Source organism: Synchiropus splendidus, chromosome 14 (assembly GCF_027744825.2).
Source record: "Synchiropus splendidus isolate RoL2022-P1 chromosome 14, RoL_Sspl_1.0, whole genome shotgun sequence".
Taxonomy (NCBI): Eukaryota; Metazoa; Chordata; class Actinopteri; order Syngnathiformes; family Callionymidae; genus Synchiropus; species Synchiropus splendidus.
Window position 1 is genome coordinate 15,634,944 of NC_071347.1, and position 23,648 is coordinate 15,658,591.

The window sequence follows — 23,648 nt, forward strand, 5'->3', positions numbered from 1 at the left end:
TATGTGCGACCCACTGTAAGCTGATCAGACCTGCATGTGTGTCGCACGGGTGGCTCCTTGAAGACCCCATATGGCGTCCTTCCGTTTCGGCCAATAGAGCTTCTTCCTGTGGAACTGTTGCGATAAAAACTCATCTGCAGGATTTGGACCAGCGGGTGGGGTGCGGGTGACTGGCTGCTAAGAAATGTTAGGAATTGAACAACTAATTCAATTCAATTCTAAACTGAGAGCACCATCTAGTGGCTTCTAGAAATTACGACATTGTTTCATCAACCCCGCAACACTGTTTTGTGAATCATAGGAGACGTACGTGAAGCACAACATATTGGATTTTGAGTGAGCTGTGGAGCATTCTGAAACCATCGCTCTGAATTTCATCCATGTAGACATGGAGCCAATCTTCACTGTAACCCAAATGTGCTCATGGATGGAGAGCTGGTGGATTCAGTTCCCGCCCAAGCAACCTGCAGAATTTGCCTCGCGTCCGGGATTTGGGGGGAAAGACTGGCCAACTGACAAATCATTATTCTGTTCGAACACTGCACATCTGTTTTCATTCAAGTAGCTGAGTGCTGGAACTGACCTTTGGTTTCCCACCACTAGGAGCTGGATCCCGATTGTATTCCGGAAGATGCCAGTGAAGACGGCGCTTAAGACCGTCATCTCAAGAAGCTACTGGCAAATGTGCCACGGTTTAGTCAAAGAAACCCTGTTTTCACTTTTAACCAGGGATGGTCACATGACTGGACACGCTGCCCGACATATAAGAAAAAGGCAAACTATGGAGCGTCACAAACAAACCTGCGGAAGATTGGTGGAGGCAAACCATCGAAACAAGACATGCTCACCAACTTCCTCTTACGTTCACTTGAAAATCAAATCCATTTTAAGAAAAGTCTATTTTCGGTATCTCCACCTGTCAGCTCCATTCCTCCACATAATCTCATTATCACTTCAGTCGAAATAGTTTCTGCCACTTTTTACGAGACTCTCCGCCGCGGCGCGTACTGGCTGTGACCACTAGTCATCACATATCATCCACAGACATCAAGGCTTCTGTCACCACACTGAGCACGGAGGTCACCACTCATGTTTCGAAAAGAGTCTCCGGCCAAGAAAAAAACTCTCTCAGCCGACGTAATGAGAGCAGATCAGTTGAATAAATAAAGAGGAGGATTTCAGTGGTTGCAGGGACGCCGGAGGCCCAGGGAACATTCACAGAGGGAGGAACACCCGGGGACGGCGGTGGTGGGATGCCGCCTGTGGAGCCCCCCCTAGAGACCATCTGCCTCTGCATTTACTCAAAACTCTGCTGGATCCAAGTTTGCCGGAAGGCATGACTCAAATCCTGTTTGATGCAACAGAAATATTAATGTCAGATTTTGTCTTTGTACGCAAATATGAATTTAGCTAAAATACCAGCCAAGACAGTCCATCAGAAAAGTCAGAAAGAATTCATGACTTGTTACTTCTTGATGAGACGTTCAGAGAATAAACATGGTATTTATTTTACGTTTTCCCACTGAACTTTATCATCTCACTTGTAGAGTGAAGCGTTGTGGGTCTGTAGTCGATTGTGTTACTGTTTTTCCAGGCCTCATTCAGTCGTGGGCTGCACAGAAGGAACATGCTTTGCAGTACAGGCTTGTGGTGGGTAGATGAAGTATCATGAAACAGTACTGCAGGGTTGATGAAACAGTCTGTTAGTTTTCAGTGGACACGAGATGGCGCTCTTGCTTTAGAAAGTATGGGAGGTTTCACTGAATCGGTTGTTCAAGTCCAAGCATTTTAGACCAAACAGTGCCCTCTAGTGGCCTCGGAAAATCAGGACACTGTTTCATGAAACCAGTGGACCGTAGCAGTCCAAACACACCTGAGCAGTAATAGCATAATGACCTTCGCCTGCTGTGTCTCAATGTCAACCAGAGTGGACGGAAAAAAATAAAAGTAATAAAGTCAGTAGGCAACTTTGTGTTGTATCAACAGCTTCCGCCTCGCAGAAACATGAGTTTTATTCTCACCAAGAGTTTGTTTCCCAGGGGATCTGTGGACAATCTAAATAATTGGAGACAGTAAACCGGACTTGTGGGCAGCCGCCTCACAGCACCAAGGTCACAGGGTCAAATCTGCCGCTCGGTGAATTTGCATCATTTTTGTTGGCTCTTCCTGCGCAGTGCGAAAAGATTCATTAAGTGGGGATTGTTAACAGCCGCCAGTGGTCTCAGCCACACACACGACTGGAGCTGCATCAGCACACACATCTCTATTCCAGCCCAAACACCAGAGACGTTGAAATCTTAAACAAGAGGAATAAATGTGTGGATAGAGAAATCTGGATAATGAAGCTATTCTGAATTTAAAATGAGGAAAATAAAAGTATATTCAGGGCAACCAAATTCTGCGGAATGCAATGTGACCGCTAGAAAGCACTGCCACCTCCCCCATAATGTACTGCAACTGTGTCATCCAAGCCAGTGTTATAACACCAGCCATGATCAAATGTGGCCACCTTCATGTTTGGAGGAGAATATATTTTTTTCTTTAACGTCAGCACATTTTTTTCCCCCTTGAAGCGCAAACATGCATCCAAGTCTCGACGGACATTTTTCTGTTCCTGTGTTGATTCTTGGCATCTACAAGCGCAGAGCTGCTCGACTTCAGATACGTATTTCAGGCACTCGAGATTGAGTGGGCTGGATTTGGCCCATTAGTCGGGTTTCCATCGGAATATAAAAAAAAAAAAATTCTGCGAATATAGAAAAAAGTGACGTCATGCCATTTCCTTTAATCGACACGCAGACAAATCCACCTCCACCAAACGTAAAACGTGCGAATTTCCGACTTTTTTTCCCCAAAATTTCAAGTGTTTGCGTTAATGTTTATTTTCGCTATTTGAGAAGATTTGAGTAAGAATAGGTGGAACCCCAGCATGCAGTTTGTACCTCTGCTGTAGAATATCTATGAGAAACCAAACACCCAAGTTTGTTCTTAAGGACTAAATCTCCTTCAAGAAAACCTTCTGTTCACAACAGCAGGTGAAACCGATCAGTGGCGCTTCGTGAGCGTGAATCCCAGAAGAGATTTGGCCGTGATTCACTTAGCATTTTTAAACCGTGATTTCATTTGTAACTCCCGTTTCCAAGGTTTAAAGTTTGTCAGAGAGTGATGTTTGTGATTTACAGATGAGCATGGGATGGGGTCGTGATCAAGTCATGACTTATTGAAACCATATTGTTCAAAGCCCGAGATGCACGTGGCCACAGTGCAGGTTTGTGAGCTGCATTCCATCCTCTGCAGCCCAATCCTTCCGAGGATCACACGCCTGCTCAAGTGAGGAGTCTCTGCGCACCCGAGATGGGTTGGTAAATTTCCCAGTGGGCTGCCTCAGAAACTGCTGCTTCTGAAGGACAAGCTGGAAGAAGTTTAACTCATATTTAACATTTAATATGGATAACAACAGACAGCAAAAACAAAGGGAAAACTTGTTGAGAAGATGGCGGTGCTCCAAGAGACGTTTGTGAGGGTGTTGTAGGACATGTATGGGGACAATGGTGAGGAGAACTGCAGGAGTGGTGGAGGGCGATGGGTATGGACAGATGGATGAGGTTAGAGAGAAGTGTCAGTGGACTATGATGTCTGCGGATGACACAAAGATTTGTGGTGAGGGTGAGGTTTGAGATGGGGAGACGATGTCTGGAAGGTCACTTCGACTGACTTCTGGTCCATTAATAACTTATTATTAATACAGAGAAAGAGAGGTGAAGAAGAGGGTGTAGGCAGGGTGGAACAGAGGGAGAGGAGACTTAGTGAGGGTCTGTCCTACGACTATAAGTTTGATTTAGGTGATGTTTGTATATGAGGTATCATGAAACAGGATTACAGAGTTGATGAAACAGTGTCCTAATGTTCAGAAGCCACTAGATGGCGCTCTTGGTCTAGAAATGATGTGAGGTGTCAACAAGTACAAACATTTTAGGACACCGTTTCATGAAACCTCATCAACCCCTCAATACTCCATCCATCCTCATCCGCATATCCGTCGCTGGGTCACAGAGGCGGCAGCTTCAGACGGCCACGCCAAACGCCCGGGAAACATCCACCGGCTCCAACTGGGGGATCCCGAGACGCTCCCAGGCCAGTGAAGAGAAATAATGCCTCGGTCTCCTCCCAGCTGGCCAAGCCTCAAACACCTCCAAAGGGAGGCGTCCTCATGTGATGCCCGAACCACTTCTACTGACTCCTCTTGACACGGACAAGCAGTGGCTCTACTCAGAGTCTCGCCCGAGTGACAGAACCCCTCACCCTATCTCAAAGGGAGACGCCTGCCACCCGTCGGAGAAAACTCATTTCAGCCGCTAACCCTTCAATACTGTGTCTCGAAACCTTATCTACCCATCACTAGTTTAAGTCCCAAATTGTTCACCTGGCCAAGTTGTGGACTCAAGCCCTTGGGCCACACATTGTCTAACTGTGTTCAGCTGTCAAGGCGGCAGAAAACAAAGTAGTTTAGCGTAATTTAAGAAAAGTTTAAAGTGAAATCTGTTGTTTTGCTGAGCCACCATACTGGTGCGTAGAAGCAGAGCGGTAAACTCACAATAAGAAGGCCATCAGCAGGAGATTACAGATGGCGTGAAATGGAGATGAAGAGACTTAATTCTTCTCCGGAGCCTGTTCCAACTGCACCGTTGTTCACACATTTACAAAGCTTTGAAACACGACGCACCTCGGAGGCACCATACTGCGGCCAGTTCTGTCTGCAGATCCAATTACGAGTCGCACAATGAGCGTTTGTTCACCCACCGAGCCAGTCACCTGAAAGATGGTGTCGAAGGCACCTGACGATTTCACTGCAAGACTGTTTAAAGACGATACGTTTCAAAAAAGGCAGAGAGAAAAACAGACAGCCGGCGAGTACAGGAACACAATGCAGGAGCCTGAAGTCAAGATGAATGGGTGAGAAAATCTGTACAGCAAACCGTTTTATTCCTCCGTAACATCAGGTCCATCGCCAATAAATTAAAAAAAGTTACAAAATAGAAAATCTGTACATTGTCTTCTTCTCTGGGGAGAAAATAAAAGTGGCAGGTAAAAGAAGGCGCTTCCCTTTAATGAAGATATTCTGGGTGAGAAGTCCTGGAATCAATACTCTCTCAAAGGGGGAGATGAAGAGACCACGCCGGATCTCACCGGCAGCAAAACTGTGAGCGAAAACGCTGCAAAGGTCAAAACAGCAGCTTGGATGTTTTCTTTTTTTCACTCAAACGCCAAAACAGCAACAAAAAAAAACAACCTTTAAGTCGATATGATTTTGCGAGTGACAGACTTTATGGCGGCGAGTCTTTGCCACGTGAGGAGGTGAACATCCTCCGCACTGGTTTTATTAGGTCGCTCTAAGAAAGTGCTTTGATGGAGTTTGTCAGTGTATTTTCCACTCAAAACACAATAAAATTAAACAATATTAAATCTTAATGAGAAACTGCGACACTTTATTACTTTATAAACCTGTATGTGTGAGACAGTTTGACCTCATTTTGTTAGAAAACTCCCATTTTTATTTTTATATTTGCAAAGTGTTTTGTGAAAACCTAATAAATTAGAACAAGGTGAGACTACACATTGCCAGGGCTGGAAATGGTTCTAAACAAGACACAATTAAAAAAAAAAAAGAAAAAAGAAAAAAGAAAAAAGAAAGGGATGGTTTGCTTATATAAAAAAAACAACAACACCTTGTCCTGTTGTCGGATGATGATGTCACACTAAGGCGTTTTGCCCTGCGACTTAAAATGTGAATTTTTTTTTTTTCTCAAAAGGTGATGTTTTCATGGATTGATAGAATCACACTGTGAACAGGAAGTAATTAAGTAAAGTAAATCACATTCACTAATGCATTATTTTGTTGTCAATAAAAATATCTTCAGTGGCTCATTAATATATTTTAAGAATAGCATTTTTTTCTGCACTGATAAATAACAAAAACAACCTGTACTCATCAGCCAATCAGGTTGCTCTTGGAGAGACACCATATTCATCAAGTTTTTTTGTTTTGAAAAAGTAAAAATGACCAGGTAAAAGAAAGAGTGTGATGTCATCATCTGGTGACAGGATGAGCCCTCACACCAACAGTCCGGGTCTCTTCACTTCTACAGCTGCCCTGGCGACGTGACATGAGAGGAAGAAAATGGGTGGCAGTTGTCCTGCTCCAAAGACATTGTCTTGACTTCAACCCCACCAACAGTTGCAACAGAATGAAGTCAAATGAATCACACTGAGTTGGACGTAACACAGAGTTGTTGTCAGGCAACAGACGTTAAGGCTCCAGTAAATCTGGTCTACAATCAAATCACATCAGATGGAACTCTGTGTTTTGATAAAAGCCGTGTGTTCACTGTGACTCTCCACGTCCTCGCTGTCTGATTCAGACTGGTAGGTGATGGTGTCCTCATCGCCCCACACGGTGGGGATCCCCTTGTAGCAAATCCTGGCCTCCCGTCTCTGTCCTTGGCCAAAACCAGAACCTAACCCCCCCCGCATCTCCCGCATCTGTGAACACACAGACGGCAGTTTGGTCCTCCAGTCCAGAGAGGCGCCATCGGCGCGCATCTGCAGGAGGAAAAAGACGCAGACGAAGGCAGCGAGGATGAAGGCACAGCTGAGCACAGCCACCACGGTGGGCAGCTGGGTGGACGGAGCCATGCCGACCGCCGGTGGCGCCGCACCGTCTCTGTGGTCTGACAACGACGGGACCGCCGGCTCCGCTCCGCCCAGAGGAGACTTTCTCTGGACCTGGTTCTGGTGCAGGCATGCAGTGAGGACGAGGTGGCTGTGAGGCGGGCAAGACAGGCAGTCGGCAGGTCCGGTGCCGGAGCAGGTGAGGCAGGCGGGGTGGCAGGGTAGACACGCCTGGACCGAGGACAGGTCCACCCAGTTCTCCAGTGAGAGGTTCAGAAGTTGTGGTCCAGAGGTGAAGCCAGACGGACACAACTTCACGCATCCTTGAAGGAAGAGGGAAAACCCGGGACTGCACTCTGCGGGAGGAGACCAAGACAATTCTCAGATTTTTGTTGTTCCTCCCGAGGTGGGCAATTCAATTTCCTGAGGGGCCACATTAGAAACTGTTGTGAGGGGCCATCATCTAAAGAAAGACAGCGATGACTACAAAACACGACGGAAAAAATATATACTTCCGTAACAAATGAACCGAAGAAGATTAAATATAATTCAGGATATTAAGAAGTGTGAATATGCCATGAAACCTGTTGCAATGTTCATTTTATATGGACTTACTTTGAATATGAATCAACATAACTATGGACTAGACAGCAATTTATTTCAAAATATATCTTACAATATACCGTCAATGTATTTTGAGGAACAAGAAAAACACACAAAAGTGACCAATAAAAGGAAGAAAAATGTTGTCTTAAAACAAGAACATGCTATATTTACTGCTGACGTGGTGGTGACTAAAAGAGAACAAAAAAAAGGCAGAAAAATTACAACATATTCGCAATAGTTTTAGTCTGACGTCAAAGGGCCACAAAATACAGCCATTGGTCCGCATATGGCCCCGGGGCCGCACTTTGCCCAGGTCTGCCGTAACCCCAGCCCAAAACAGAGCTTGATGTTTGACCTCTCACATCAAAGCGCCAATATTATCAGTAAATACTGAGCAGTGAAAACATAAATACACATTGAGCTCAGTCTCAGAAGAAGTCCCGGGTAAACAAGGCCAACTGAGTCCAACTCCATCTGTGAAACCGCTTCAGATAAAATCGTATTATCCAGGCGGCTTGTTTGAGACTCCCACATGGACAGGACAAAAGAGCAAAGGTCCCGTCCCCTTCAGCGACTTGTCAAGTTATAGGTCAATGATGCGACGCCAAACAAGCTAGCAGCAGCGGTCGGCTTGGGAATGTCAATAGATCACTGATATGAGCAGGATCCGCACGATCCGAACACAAGGAAAGAGCAGCATCTGAGGCTGCTTTTCAGGGTTTATGTTTTCAAACACCTTGTGATTCTTTTCGTTTTCCTTTATGAAATATTCACATCCACTGCCGCACCACAGAATCGCTGAGACACACACACAACAAACGTATGATGGCGCGAGAGCAGACAGTTGGGATGATGCACTGGCCATCACCGAAATCTGTCTCCAAAATATCAAGAGTGATTTTGTGTTTAATACTAGTTAATCAAAGGCAGGGAGCGCTGCGGTTCCCTGTGTGATGTTGTTGGCCTGAGCTCTCCGTAGAAAACCTTGATTCACTTGAAGTTAAAATGGAATCAAAACCATTTTTTTTGTTGCAAATTACTCACTCATATCTGAGAGATATGAGTCTCAGTAGTAGAAATACATGGAAAACATGACACAAATGGTGATGGGTTGGTGAGGTTTCCAGAAGCCCCTGGCTGCAGCTGGGAGAACATGCTGTTGTGTAGCTCCGCCTACGCCAAGCTCCGCCCACGCCAAGCTCCGCCCACGTCACACTCCGCCCACTTAAGTGACTCAACGTTGAGCTCAGCCCATTTACAATGATAATACATGGCCATCAATCTATCGCGAACACACCACAAAGACACTTCAGCGAATTGTATTTAGCAACAGTGGAACTTGGTGTATCGCTTTTTTGCTATCGCTAGTTTTAAGGTACCATTAGCCTCAGTTAAATCTGTAATTTTATTCATCTTATTATTAATATTTTCGAGTGTAACGCGAAGCTTGCATAATATTAATGAGATATTCAGAAAAAAAGTTTTATTGCATATATTGTTTTGCATATAGTTTTGCAATTTTTGATTTCTAGTGTAATAACATTTGGATGCAACACATTTCAAAATGTTGTAGCCTTTTAAAAATAAAAAAATTGAGATTTGAAGACAAATGTTATGGGTTTTTTGTTTTTGTTTTGCGTATGTTTTATGAAGTGGGCTGAACGCTCGAGCTCAACGTTGAGCTCCACCCTGTTCTCCAGGCTGCAGTCAGGTGGAGGTTTCATGAAACAGTGTCCTGCTTTTCAGAGGCCACCAGATGGCACTGTCTGCTGTAAAATGTTTGGACTTGAACAACTAATTCAACAAAATGTCAGATCACTTCTAAACCAAGAGCGACATCTAGTGGCCTCTGAAAATTAGGACACTGTTTCATCAACCCCGCAATACTGTTTCATGATACCTCACCTACCCATCACTACTGGTTACTATCCCACTCCTGACATCCAAACTTTCCCCACTGTGGGAACAACAAAGGCAGTGGAATCTTATTTGTCACATGCACAACTGATCTCTTCTCCTTTATTATAGCACTTACGTCTAATTGCATCCCTGCATCACCACATTTACATTGATGACTATTTCAATTTCTGTTGATATGTCACAGTAGCATGTCCCCAATCCAGTTATGGATTATGGACCAATCAGAACGCTAGGCTCTAGCTTGCCTCTTAGCTAGAACCAACATCTGCTGAAACAGTGTGCCTGAACAGAAGGTTTCACCCAGTAAAGATTTAAACATCTCTCCGTCTCTCTGGCTGCTTTTTGCTACAGAATGGATCTGGTTAAATACTTCAGAGCATCCTGCTCAAACCGAATCTCCTGCACCACGCTTCTTCCCGAACATCTCCCCTTGGCGCCTCTTCCAGCAGCGCTGACCGCCCCTCTGCTTGTCTGGCTCGCCTCGCCGCTGGAGTGACATCTTTAATGCCCGCCCCCGCCCTCGCCCTCGCTGGGAGAAAAACACATTTAACAACTTCAATTAATTCATAAATCTGCGAGTCTCTCCACGGTTGGATTTGGCGTCCATTTAAAAACTGTTAATTGGTTTATAAATCTCTTAATGGTCTTGGTCCTTCTACTCCACAAACCCATGAGGGCACTCAAGTCTCCCTGTCGCCATGTTTTATTTCTCCCTGCATTAGAATAGGAAGATATGTCGGGTCCTCATTCGCGGCCCAGCTGAGCTCCGGATTTTTAATGAGACGCTTTTCAGTCTGTTGCTACTGGCCTCATTACTACACTGTTATGACTGTCATTATTTTTACAGCAAGGAATATTAGTTTAGCTCTCACACTCGATATTACCTTTTCACATCCGATACTGACAGTGCAGCTTCGAGGATCGGTCATCACCGATACGACAGCTTCCGCTTGTCACTCAGAAAGCTGTCAATGATCTTTATGGACATGTACTGCTTAATACTAACGCATAAAACAGTCATTCTTAACCCTAGGGCCGGGGCCCATGGTTGGGCGGCGGGCGCCCCCTAGAGAGCCGCTAAAACCTCTGGGCCGTGAGACGCTGTTTTAATACATTAGCCACATATATTGGCAGTAGTGAGTCACTGAATTGACTTGACAGCTGCGAATCTCTGATAGTTAACAACTATAGGGAAGTTCTAGAAAAGAAAAAAATGCCATCCCCGACAGTAAAAGCTGTTCATGAAGCAGTTTTGAAAATGTATTAGAACATTTTATGGCGATACTTTAATTAGCACTTTACCTGTATCTTCTTTGGAGTTTAAATAAAATATATTGTTTTTTGTTTTATGATATTTAGACCTGGTTTTATTATATTTATTTAATTCAGAATTTTATTCAGTTTTTCCAATTTTCTCAACAAGCATATTCTTCTTCTTTACTAAATTTTATGAACATGGCTTGCACCTGGTTTTGCTGCTGGTTGGACTTTTCGATGACGAATATCTTTGCAATGACCACAATGTTTTCAGGTCATTTCACAAGGTTTGTTTGTTATGTGTAAGGAGATTAAATATGGTTGTTGTCGTCAAGAGTTATGTTTCAGTTCTATTGAATGGGCCCCGGGTCCATTTGTTCTGGGAAAGGTGGGCCCCGAGATCAACCCCTGACCTAAAACATCACACCACGCAAGTTGTGCTAACCTGCTTTGGCTTAACTAAACATAAAGCTTTTATCAGCATGAACAAAAGTGCAAAACTGTTGGAAGAGTGATTCGCTGATAGCGACTAAGGTGACTCCAATTTACATGTGGACACATGCGTCTCATTCGTTGTTACATTTATTCTTTTGCCCTCCAACTTGATCACTTCTCTTCCCTTTTAACCCTGAAACCAGAATGCTCACTCTCGACAGTACCACGCTTGAAAATCACTGTCACGCTCAACTGTTTATCTACCTGTTCATGATCTTTAAATACAGAGCAGAGACAGTAAAGCCAACTATTAAAGCTTGTTCGGGTCGACTCTGCTCTACTACCAGACCAGAATGCACTTTGTTGCTGAGAAGACTCTAGTCGGGTGGTTCATATTCTTGTCCATCATCATTCAAATGAAGTGGTTTAACTCCTTGGTGAAGTGGCTCACTCCTCGGAAGTCACTTTGGGCTGCGCGCAAGCGTTCAAGGTGACCGCTGTGGCACAAATCTGCTTATCCCGTCGAGGCAGCAGAATTGTGAAATGTCTTTTCCTGTCCTCATCTGACATTGAAGGGGTCGTCTTGTGATAATGCCTCAGGATTCACAGCGAGCTTGTGTCTGGTTTCCGTCAATGAGTTTGGGAGCTCAAAGATCAGAATGTGTTTAGCCCAGATTTTTGTTTAACATCCTAAATGGATCCAGTTCTTCGAGGTGCAGCTTGTTCTGGACAATAGCAATGTTATTACCAGTCGACTGCCTGCATGAACTCTGACATCAACGTCACACTTTTTCAGACCTGTGTGCGTGTGCGTGTGCATGTGTGGGAGTGCATGACAGTGTTTTTTTATTTTTACATTTAAATGTAGCGTCACACCAGCAAAACAAACGGTGTGAATGCCCGGTGATGTTAGCTTTAGGAAGCAAGACAAAGATGTCCAGACAAAACAAATGTATCTATACTGCAGTAAAGCATCCGAAAATAAACACAGCAACAAACCCTCTGTGCAGGCAACACATTCTCACTCTTAAATTGTCACATGTCCGTGATCATAAAGCGGACATCCGCGCCTGATGTTGATGCGTTGATGCAGTCAATTCTTCTGCGTAGCACAGTGGGCTTTTCAATGGAATCAAATGTTTCCCTCGCACGATATTTATTGACAATTGAAAAAGAATGGTTGGTGTTGGAAGAGGGTGACATGGGGTGACAATCGTAGGATCTTGTGATGGTGCATGGAATAATGTGAACAAAGAGTGGGAGCCGACAGTCAAGCTCATTTCACTATGACAGATTACTATAATAAAATTTACCAAAGTATCACTCAAAAAAAGTAAAGATCCATCCATCTCAAAAACTCACCTAAATTGATAAAAGCTAAAATGAAAACTAAAATGAAAACATCAAACTTACTAACCAGTAGAGGTCACTCATTCATGAAACAATGTAGAAAAATGGTGCATTTGACAGAGCTACTCACCGATACAGATCTGCTGAGCATCAAAGGTTTTGCAGCTGTTGTTGGACGGTCGCGGGAAGTCGGATGAGGAGGGGTTGATGGAGCTCGGGCCGGTTCCCCACAGAATGAGAGTAAATTGGCTCAAAACACCTGAGAGAAGGGGGAAAAAAATAAAAGCTTTAAGAGCAGGCGGAAACTATGGGGCTGCTGAACAAGCACTCGAAACACCAAAGAAAACTTCAGAACCATCTTTACTGCCGAGGATTCTATACAAGGAATTTGTCTCGTTCAATCTCTCTGCAACAACAAAAAAAAAATGCCAACGCAAGAGCGACATGAGATGTTCGTCTTCGCCGCACTGAGAAGACATGTGATTACAAAAAGCGAGGAGAGCCTACTTGAGCTGATGAGGAGCAGCAATTGTGCCAGGGAAGAGTGTCTGGTGTGATGAGTTTGGTTACCATAGTCACGGCCATTAGCTGCTACATTCTCGATTTCCAGGGTCCACTCCCCCTGTGGATCCTCATCCCAGGAGTGGGTGCTCATGAAGGCCCAGTCGTTAAATCCCTCGGCGGAAAAGTCATTTGGCCTGAAACGGAAGGAAGTCTATTATGCACCTTCACTGAAACATTTGAAACCGTGAATCCCAGAATTTTGCCCTATAAATGTATCACATCCTGTGAAATTGTTTGGTAAGTGAAACCAAGTGGTCCTAAAAATGGCCCATTTTTAGGGGACCGTGGGCCGCTCTAACTAAACTCTGTGGGCGGGGTCCTTAGGACAAAGGCGGCGGCCCATTGGTTCATTTTTTTAAAAAGAGACGCGTCACTCTGTCTTTGTCTGAGTCACAGACCAGGCTTTTTCACCGGAGTTCGGTGGAACGCTGTTTGTTTAAATCGAATTATAAACCCTGCGGCAGTTCCATTCCATTCCACCTCGGCGCCGCTTCCTGGTTCCGACAATTCGGAGGGAACAGACCAGGTGCGTCAGCACATGAGCACTGTGTTGGACTTTTGTCAGGCCCCGCTGCAGGGAGCTTCACTGCCAACTAGCGACTAGGTACAGCTACAACATCACCAGTTACTGTCGCATCCATTGGTGCTGGCTCTGTGTTTACGCTGTTTCAGTCGGCGTGAATTTTCTCGGCTCCAGCCGTGACGCAGCATGTAGATGTCGTGTGTCATGTAACGTTAGCATTCCAGGGGTGCTAGCAATTATATCTAGCAACACTAAAACTTGAAACAAACAACAACAAACTTCAAACCAACAAACAAAAAAGCATCTTGTCACTGTAATAACACGAAAGATAAACCATTTCAGGGATATCACGGTATGATATGTTCAACAAATTTGCCGGTTTTCCACCCTCTCTGAAAGGAGCTCGGCAAACCTTTCCAAATCCAGATGGAACTACAGACCACCACCAAAACATAGCCATCTGTTTCAACATATTCAACATCTTCTCAAACAAACAGAAGAAAAGCTGCCGAACTCAAGTTGTACCTGGCACGCTACGCTGCCCTCCCTGCTCAGCGCTTCCAGCTGGGCCACTTGGCTCAGTCTATGCTTTAGCCAGTGGGTGTTGGCACACTTCAGACTCCCAATGCAAATGGAAAAGACATTTTAAATTAAAGAGCAGTAATGACGCTCTTGACTGCTGAACATCTGCGCTTGAGTCACTCCAGACAAATTTAAATGTCCGTGGCCGAGACCTCCATGTCCATTTATCCCAAGTTTGATTCCAACGTTGAGCGTTTGCAGCTTTTAATCGATAAAAGTTGAGGTAGAGGGTGGAGGTGAAGGAGAGACGTGCTGTTGCACTGTTGGTCGGGAAGCGTGGGAGTCCAGGTTCGGCCGCTATGAATAATACACGGAGCAGAGGGCCCCATTCACCAAAGACTAAATAGCATAAACATTCAACAGCAGCTCATGAATGAGGAGGGAAAATACTTATGATGGAATGTGAATGCGATTAAAACCGTGGCGCAGCTTGTGGGGCTGTTTTGTGAGAGGGCGACAAAGAGCGGCTGTGTTGGGATTTGCGTACCTGGGAAACAACAGGGTGGAGCGAGTGCCCAGTGGACTGATGAGATGAATGGCTAGTTTGCCTCTTTGATTGTGGAAGAGAGTGATACGAGCTTGAACGTGCTCCAGAGAGCTGACGTGCTCTGGGCGCCCCCAGCAGGCGTCCACGCTCTTGCTGAACACCAGCTTGCTGCCGACGTCTCTGTCGAGATGACAGGGAGAAAAGAGAGAGCGGTTAATGTTGTGTGGCTACATAAAAACACAGACAACAGCTCCGTGTGACACAGCCGAGCAGCCGCCGGCGGAATGTGGCAACATCCATCAGGCGGCGCGCGGATGATGGGAGCTGTGAGTGGCCGCCGCCGCCGCCGCCACGCGAGGAGAGCCCGCCGCGCTTTACAAACAAGCACAGTTTAAGAGTCTCACTTCGGCTCCGTGAGCATGGCGTGAACGCACTGGTGCTGGGGTTTCACGCTGGTCCAGTTTTGGGCTAACGCCACCATGGCGCCAGCATCCAGGAGCCCGTAGCCGTATGAGTGACTCACTGTGGGGGAAGAAGAATATCAGACGCTGCTCATGACACAAGAATTCACACTGTCAAACGCAGAGCGGTGCATTATTTATGGAGCTGAAATCACCGGTGGAGGTTGGCGATTAAAAAGTAATTCATCCCGTCACGCGCTACACAACTATGGCTTTCTCCCGAGCTTTACATTGGCCCTCACTCAGGGGTCCTCCCTACCTCTGCGCCCCACTCCGTTCGTCCTCCAGTCTCCGGCGCTGAGCTGTTTGGGCCGTGACGTTCTCACCACCAGGTGCTGCATGTCTCTCCACGTCAGGTTCATGCTGAGGACAAAAGAGTTCAACACTCTGTGAAGCCTTCTACCGGCAACACGACTCAGCTACATTCGGCAGGGGAGGGGGTTTTAAATATTGAGGCCGAGTCGAAGAGACAGCACCATTATAGGTTCCATGAATTTTAATAAGCATTGAAAAGTGATGTCTGTAAATGCAGTGTTGACGGCCCCAAAAAGCTTCTGGGTCTTATTTATGTTCTTACGTAACGGCACTCTGTCGTCCTCACCAGCAGGTTTTCTATTAGCGCCTGCAGGTTCCTCGCATGCTGTAATTACCTATAGTTGTAATATCAAGGGTTACGTGAGGATGAGTTCTACAGGAGCCGCGAGCTCAGCGAGACCTGGGCTGTTGAACCAAAATCACGGATCACCCCGGCGCTTCATCAAGAGCCCCGCGGCGTTCCAGCAACATCTCTGGACGCCAGAGTTTTTTAAAATCAAAGCTATTTTAGATGAGTTTCATGCATTTATTCATGAGGATTGTTTAATATTTTACGAGAATTTGTTCTCTTTAATACTTCAGCTTAATCTTACGCTATTCACTTAGGCTTATTTAGAACATTTATCGACTTAAAAAGCAGACCACTTAACTTAATGTATATATTTCCTTTCCTTTGCTGATTTCTCCTGCCATTTTATTTGCGCGTCACCAAAATCTACAGCGCAAGTTCAAAGCACTCGTGCTCATGGTGCCAATTGAGAGTGAATTTATACGTTAAAATGAAGGTAGAAATGAAATTGTTTTAATAAGCAGTAGCACATTGTCGGCCGCTACCCTGGACAGGCGTGATAATTCATCTTTACTAAACAATAGAAGCTTGACAGCCATCTCATTCATGAGGCAGTTCATTACTCCGTCGTCCATCACTACCACTGAGACAATGAGTTAAAGACAGAGATGAATAAACTCTTCCTGTCCATGGAGGGAACAGCTCAGCTTTTATTCATTTATATTGAGCTTATATGAGGTTCTTGCTCGAGGGAATTAAACCAGTAATTATTTCAATGCTTGGTTTCACTCAAATGCTCTATAATATGATTAAGATTGCTATGGATTTTTGCATAAACATGGTTTTGTACTTGCAACAAAGTGCGGCTCGGGGGCCAATACAGGTCTTTGCTGGTTAGTTTCCTGCCCGAAGCTGCATCGGATTTTATCCTCCTCCCTTGTTTAGGTTTGACTCTATAATAACATTGACATTATAATAACATTTCATATCCGAAATTCTAGCTAAATAAAAGTGTTTTATATCAAAATATACATTATATGTTGAGGTATATTTCAGCATGTTCAGTCGTTCTTTTATTAAATTGTAAATCATATCCCTGTTGTGATATTTTCTCAGAATTTAAAGGATATTTTTTCTATTTGAACAAGGACATTCATATAGACAATTTTTAAATCTGAATAATTAATAGAAAAATATGAAATAAAATACCATCAAAATATTGATATCTGAAATGCAAAAAAAGTAGAGATTCATATATTTTTATATTTATAATGAATAATTAATTAGTAAAAAAAAAAAGAAACAAAAACACCATCATAATATTGGACAAAAAAACAACAACAAGAAAATCCCAGAGAGCTGCCTGTTAAAGTTAGTGGTTTTCTGAGAGCCTTTGTAGTAAATATTGCAACACAAAAGTGAGATCATAGATTCACCACAGACATCACACACTGAGACAGGTGGCCTCTATTCTCCTCAACACTTTGTCTCCCGATACCAGGAGGCAAAACATCGTAACACTCTCATAAAAACACTTACCAATCCAGTGTCCTCTCTCCACCTTGACAGAGTTAAACAGCCATCACACAACACAATTCTATCTGCTACTGTTTTCACCCGAGGCGCTGTCTAAGACAAATCTCCACCAAAAACAATACATTTTATCAGCTACAGACCATGACATCACTCCATAACTTTGTACGAGCAAGTCTGGAACATTAATATGATACTTTAAATAGTGTTTATGAGAGTGTATTTGAACTATATGTGGAATTTCCAAACCTCAAGTTTGAACCAACTCGCAGACGGAAATCATCCGTCCACATAATGTAAAGTCGAAACCCAGAGGTTTGATTCGACTCGGAAGCTATCAAAAACTGGTTAGGACAACCACACCATGAATCACGGCGAGCGCCGACGCCACGGTCGACAGAAACAGATACACAGAATTGCTGCGAAGCGCATCATCGCTCAGCATCAGCATTCACATCAGCACATCCTCTCATGTGTTATTAATGGACAAGATCCACATCCACTCAATGTCACCTCAGCAAAGAGCGACGGCGGGAAATAACTAAACACTTGAAAGCCCAAACACTATTAAATGATTTCATCCCCAGGAATTTCAACTAGGTCTTAAAAGAAAAAAAGGAAGTCACTCTGTTACTCTGTCGCGAGGGGGAGGCAGAACTCCCGCCGTGGTTTGTGGGTGAAATGAGACATAGTCAACAGGGCTTAAGCTGACAGCCGCTGCCCTCCCATCGGGATATCGGAGGCGACAGAGGGGAGATAAACTCTGTCTACCTGGGCCGACCGACTGCCGAGCAAAGGGAATTTCCTGTGACAGCTGACTGTTCGTCTGAACTGCGCAAATGAGGAACATTATGCAGATCGGACAAGTTAATATGTGAAAAGGTGAGGCGTTTAAGATGCTGACAGGTACCTGGATCATTCCTCCTCCGACCAAGGTGAGCGTGTATGATAATCTCCACTTGCCCTTCAGCTTTTTGTAAAGTCTAATTATCCTCTGCTCTCTTGAAAATAAACGCCTTCATCGCCATGGCGATAAATTCTGTATAGTTTAATGCCAATAAAAAAAAAACAACTGAATTGCCTGTGACAAATGAAAGGAGCCCAAAGGTTCTTTCAATGACATTCAGACTCACTTCGCCTCCAGAGCCAGAGCGATGATCCCAGCGGCCAGTGGCGCCGAAGCAGACGTCCCTGTGTGAGAGTCCGTGCACTTCTGCCTCAAGTCAGTGGTCACCTTGGAGACGGGGGCGGGAGGGAGAGAAAAAAAAAAAAAAAAAAAAGGACAGACACAGTTACGGGGTTGTCCACTCCAGTCCAGAGTCAACTAAGTCAGCGGGATAGTCGCTGTCACCAGCTGGAGACTGGAGACAAAAGTTCCTTTCTGTGCACGGGGTGTCACAACGGAGGTCACCGCCGGGAGAGGAGGTGTCAGCCCCATCAGCTTGTCAACTGTGGCGGCTGAAGTGACTCCCGTGTTATAATCAGATCCTCTGCTGTCGGGTTGCAGCGGCGCCAGAAAGCTAATGAGGCGTGTCTGGGTCATTCAGGACGCAGGCGAGGAGCATCGACAATATAGGTAAAGGCACACGAATTAAAATCCCAGACAGAGAAATGATCCCAGAATTCTGATGAATAAATAATAAGATGATGAATAACTGAAACACTTTGGTCAATATCTCCAGCGGGGAGATCATCCAGTTCAGGGGCAAAAACAACCACCTGCCAGAGCTGCATTATTATTATGACTAGAATACTAGTACGCATGTGTTGTGGGATTGATTCAGTGGTTTCAGTTTAGTACTGGGCAGAGGAGTAAAACCGACATCAACAGTGAACATATTGATCCCAGCCTTCCGGAGGAGCTCCAGCTCAGCCCCAAGTACTTTGGCTACCAGCAAACCTCCACCTCCAGTCGACGCCTCTACACAGGCAGGAGAATATTCGCCAAGCCCTGCTGAAATTTTGACGGCAGCCTGGCGGCAACCAGACTGGGGTGCATGCATTTACCATGGCTACAGTAGCTATGCTTAAGTATGGCCATCACCGAGAGAGGATTCAAGGTGACGTAAGTTCAATCGCACTTTGTACCAGAATGAAAAGTAGTACAGTACTAGATTTCTAGAGGGTTAATGTTTGCTGCCTAAACAAAGAGTATGGAGCTCAGTTCTCTTTCTTCTTTATTTATAGATGACAGACTCGCTCCAATATTTGAGAGTCTAAAAGCGTGAAGTGTAAAGTATCTCTCTATGTGTTGAGGAAAACACACAATGCAAATATAGTTGTGATCAAAATAACATAAAAAAGTCAACCTGAAATTGAATTTTCTTCACTGCTATGTGTTGGTCTTGACTTTTATGTGAGGCAGACGAGAGATTAAAATAAGTAGTTGGGGAATCGTCTGAAGAGCCTGCTGTGGGGTATCAGCTAAAAAAGTTCTAGGAAACACTAGATTTAGCTACTGTGGTGTGAACGCAGAAAGAACTGAATTGGCTTCAATGTTCTAGGACGGATTGGACGCAAACCTTTTTGACTATTGGACCACAATAGGTAGGTATGGGCTCATGAGGCTTCATGAAACAGTGTCCATGTTTTCAGCGGCCACTAGAGGGCAGTCATGGTTTAAAATTGTGGTGGGGTTTCATTAAAGCCGGTGTTCAATTCCGAAGATTTTAGGAAAGATAGGGCCAACTAGTGGTCTCTGAAAATGAGGAAACGGTTTCATGAAGCCTCATCATTCCACCACTAACCATGGGTTTTAAAATTCGACAGACGGGCCACACCAGCAGCAGATAATGGAGCGGTGACCTACAATTACTGACATGTAAAGTGCTCATGAATAAAAGTTTGGAGGGTCAAGCCTTATGGGTTTTTCCCAGCCCTCTTCTAGGATCTAAAGTAGTTTATACATTGCCTGGAATTGCCACGTGTTATAATTATGAAAGTAGTCTTTTACCGAGCTGCTCACTTTTGAGAGACAGTGGATGAGTTTGGATTTCTGAGTGCACTTGCAAGTGCACTTAAACTACGTAACTGTTGTGACCATAACAATAGCCTTCAATACCGACAACATAAAAGTAGAATAAAACGCTTTATGTTTGACTGAAAGTCAAGGATGTTAGTTTCTCTTAAGCCCCAAACTTATCCAATAAACGGGGCCTAACATTAGAAAGCGACGTGCATGAATCTAAACTAATGTCATCTCTGCATAACAATGAAAAGCGACAGCGGGGATGAATTCTAAATTGATTCCATTTTCACCATTTGAAGTGTAATGTGTGCACGCCTGCAGCTTGCTTGTGGTGTATTTGAAGCAAATGATAAATCTATATTATTCTACATCCCAGGGGCATTTCTTTCTTCGGCTGACAAGCAGCTTGTGGCGTTCATCGCTGTTTGACATCTTTGTTTCCTCGTACGCAGCACATCACTCAGCGTAATTGTAACACTTAGGTGCCTTTTTATTCTGGAACAAAACTATCGCGGATATTTCTCAGCACCCACACTTTTTATAGGGAAATTTGTGTATGCATGTGTGTTTACACCCACGATCTGTTTCTCTCCTGGGTTTCCGGAGCTGAAGGTGGTTGCGAGGGTGGAGGAGCACGGCTCGCTGTACCAGGGAACGTTGCCGGACTCGGTGGTGCTGCTGATGGACAGCGTGTAAATGCTGTTGGTGTAGCCGTCGCAGTTGCAACTGTCCTGCTCTCTGCCGCCGTTTCCCGAGGCCCAGACGAAAATGGAGCCCAGTCCGCCACGTCCCTGAGGCAAACACAAATATGACTGGAGAGAAGCAGGACACAGACGTAAACAAGATCTAGCCAGAGCCAGACAAGCACGTTCAGACGGAACACTTGCTTTCACTTCCACCAGTGAAATAACACAGTATTTGATGCTACATTTGAAACCCTTCGAACCTCACATAGCAATCTATTGAACTATGTGCCTCAGTTTTAAATGAAGAATTACTCACAGACCATAACTGCTATTCATACTATTAGTCCCATGATGCACTGTAATGAGTTCTTCTACGGTTCAAACCAAAGGTGTGAAAGTTTCTCACGCCTCCAAACAAACTAATCCCCATCCACAGTTCAGTTTCATGCCTTTGATCTTGACATTTTAGTGAATGTTTCAAATGAAACCTATTGAAATATTACTTTGTATGTTCACCTAATCTGTTCTCTTTGAGAACATTTGATGCAAAACACCATGAAAAAATTGCCAGCGACCTCAAAATAGCAGCCAAAGTTATCAGAAAATTGACTTTCCTGCTTGGAAAATTCAGGCTGACACCCTCTTAATTTCGATACATGACCTTTTGGGCAGCGTATGAACGCACCATTGATTAGAACAAATGTCAGCCGGCTCATTCAGACGGGCCACATTTGACTGCAGCAGCCAAACACTTCTTTTTAATGAGGGGGGAAAAAAGCACAGCAGTCAAGTGGATGAAAAACTTTAACATTTCGATCGTGAATGATTTGACAGACACCGACTTGAAGTCGTCTTGTTGTCAATTAATTGCTTGCTTTGTGCTGGACACGGCCGCTAGATTTAGAAATGCATGGAGCGTGAATAGACTGGCAATGGTTCGGCTAAAAGTCAACGGTGAAAGGACAGATAAATAACAGCTCTATCACCAAAACTACCTCTTTGAGCAGAGCAGTGGACTCAGAAATGAAGTCGGACATGAAACTTTCTACATTAAGTGAGAACAGAAATGTGTCCAGAGGTAGCAAATATGTGGCTCGGGGGGCAAATGAGGCCCTTTGACATCCCTTGTCTGGCCATGTAGAACACCATGGGATAGTATTGAGTAGTAGAGACATCATGTTGCTAACTGGGAATGCCTTGCTAAAAAGACGGTGGGAGGAAGAGTGTGGACTGCTTTCCTCCAGCTGCTGCCTCCGCGACCAACCTCAGAAAAATGGTGTGAGATGATGGATGGATGTTGAAAAAAGTTTTGCCTTGTATTTACATATATAAAAAGACTTTTCACATCATAAGTTTTCAGTTCATATTATCAACTCACACTATTCATTTTATTTGTAGTATATTTCCACATTAATAACCATAAGATTCCTTAAATTACGATCTGATTTTCAATACCTTTTTTGCAAAAGTGAAAATGTGCAAAATTTGGGGATTTACTAAAATTTCCCTCATTTATCCCTACAGCGCTTCTTTGCTACATGTGAACGGTGACTGTTAAAAGCGGATCTGAACCCCACTTTGTCAAACACAGCATACAACTGAATCAAATAAATCAACTTCCAAGTGAATATTGTGAAAAAAAAAGTGTTATTAGTTCTTAACTGATGACAGCGCGGGGACCACAAAACAACAGACACAGCCTGCATGTCTCCAGCTAAACACTGACGTAACATCAAGTTGACACGCTTGCTATTCTTCGTTGCCAACGACAGGACTTTGCTGTTTAAATTTTGCAGGAGGAAATCAGATTACACGGAAGAGCTGATATTAGCTCAGGGACATCATGCACACGGCACACAATTCAAGTGGGATTTGAGGGCGACGGCGTTTATGTGCTTTCTTTTGGAAAATGCAAACCGCTTGGGGGCATTGTGAATATTAAAACATCATCACGTCAGGAAACGTCTCATGTATCATGACGGAACATCAAAAACAAACGGGAGATTTCATTAAGAAATCCGATGCATTTGAATCGTGATGGATGGCAACGTAAAGCGATGGCGTTACACGCGCCGATTAGCATGCAAACCACATACGCTGCGCACATTCAATCCTATTAAGCTGCCAATTGTAGGTTAACAGTCACACTGTGATTGAATACGAAACATCATTAAAAAAAAGAAAAGAAACGAATGTGTGACAAGGATCCTTGGGGACACCGTGGAGAGTAGATAATCACGCATTTCCCCGGGTACATAATATGTTCATTTGTCTCCCACTGATTTAATTACTCATGTATAGGCCGGCTCATCTGTCAACACCCAAACAAGTTTATTGGTACTTTGTTGTTGGTTTTTTTTTGTGGTGCCTGACCTTAAAAATGGATTTCTATGAAACCTATTTTCGCTTCCCTTCCTACAGTGCTGACCTTCTTTCTTCAGTATGAAGCAGCGTGTGGCTGAAGCTCTGCCGACCAACCGTGCCCTGGGCGACGTACAGATGGAGCGAGAGGTCAGCGACCGCTGCTCTGAGATTTACTTTGGGTAAGACAAATGCCTTTTCATCAAAGACATCATTCTTATTTTTGGACATGTTTGCTTTTTCGTCTCTCCGGTGAATTGCTGAAAACCTGTACACAATCCATTACCGTTATTAAGAGTGGGTACGTGCAGCAGATGTTAATTTTGAACGACAGTTTGTTGTTTTTCCAACTCCATTTGCTTGTTATACAAATGATAAATCATTATTTAACACTCCCACCCACATGAGTCACTAAAGACGAAAATATCAGCTTTTTTCCTGCAGAAATGTCTTCAGGTTCTGATAACACCGCATTGTAGAAAAAAATACCTTTAATTTCACCATGATGTGAAAACTTTTCATCAACTTATTCTCCACCATTTGCAATTGGAAACAAGAAATGCACAGTCCTCCGCACATTATTTGCTGTTGCTAGCTTTGTTAGCATTCGAAAAACAGATCGGAGAGCAGTTGTGTCGCGGA

The 23,648-nt window shown here is 44.2% G+C and overlaps 1 protein-coding gene across 2 annotated transcripts in view; it reads right to left on the reverse strand.

Moving 5' to 3' along the window:
* Positions 1-4,983: 4,983 nt before the first annotated feature.
* Positions 4,984-23,648, reverse strand: part of furinb (furin (paired basic amino acid cleaving enzyme) b) — a 119,532-nt gene continuing 100,867 nt past the window's right edge. For both annotated transcript variants that reach the window (XM_053885636.1, XM_053885637.1), the window contains exons 9-16: positions 20,538-20,750; positions 18,125-18,225; positions 15,114-15,217; positions 14,798-14,915; positions 14,394-14,573; positions 12,808-12,935; positions 12,368-12,496; positions 4,984-7,025 (exon numbers count right to left, since the gene is read on the reverse strand). In XM_053885636.1, coding sequence (XP_053741611.1) covers positions 6,346-7,025; positions 12,368-12,496; positions 12,808-12,935; positions 14,394-14,573; positions 14,798-14,915; positions 15,114-15,217; positions 18,125-18,225; positions 20,538-20,750 — 1,653 coding nt within the window. In that variant the 3' untranslated portion in view covers positions 4,984-6,345. The remainder of the gene's footprint in view (positions 7,026-12,367; positions 12,497-12,807; positions 12,936-14,393; positions 14,574-14,797; positions 14,916-15,113; positions 15,218-18,124; positions 18,226-20,537; positions 20,751-23,648) is intronic.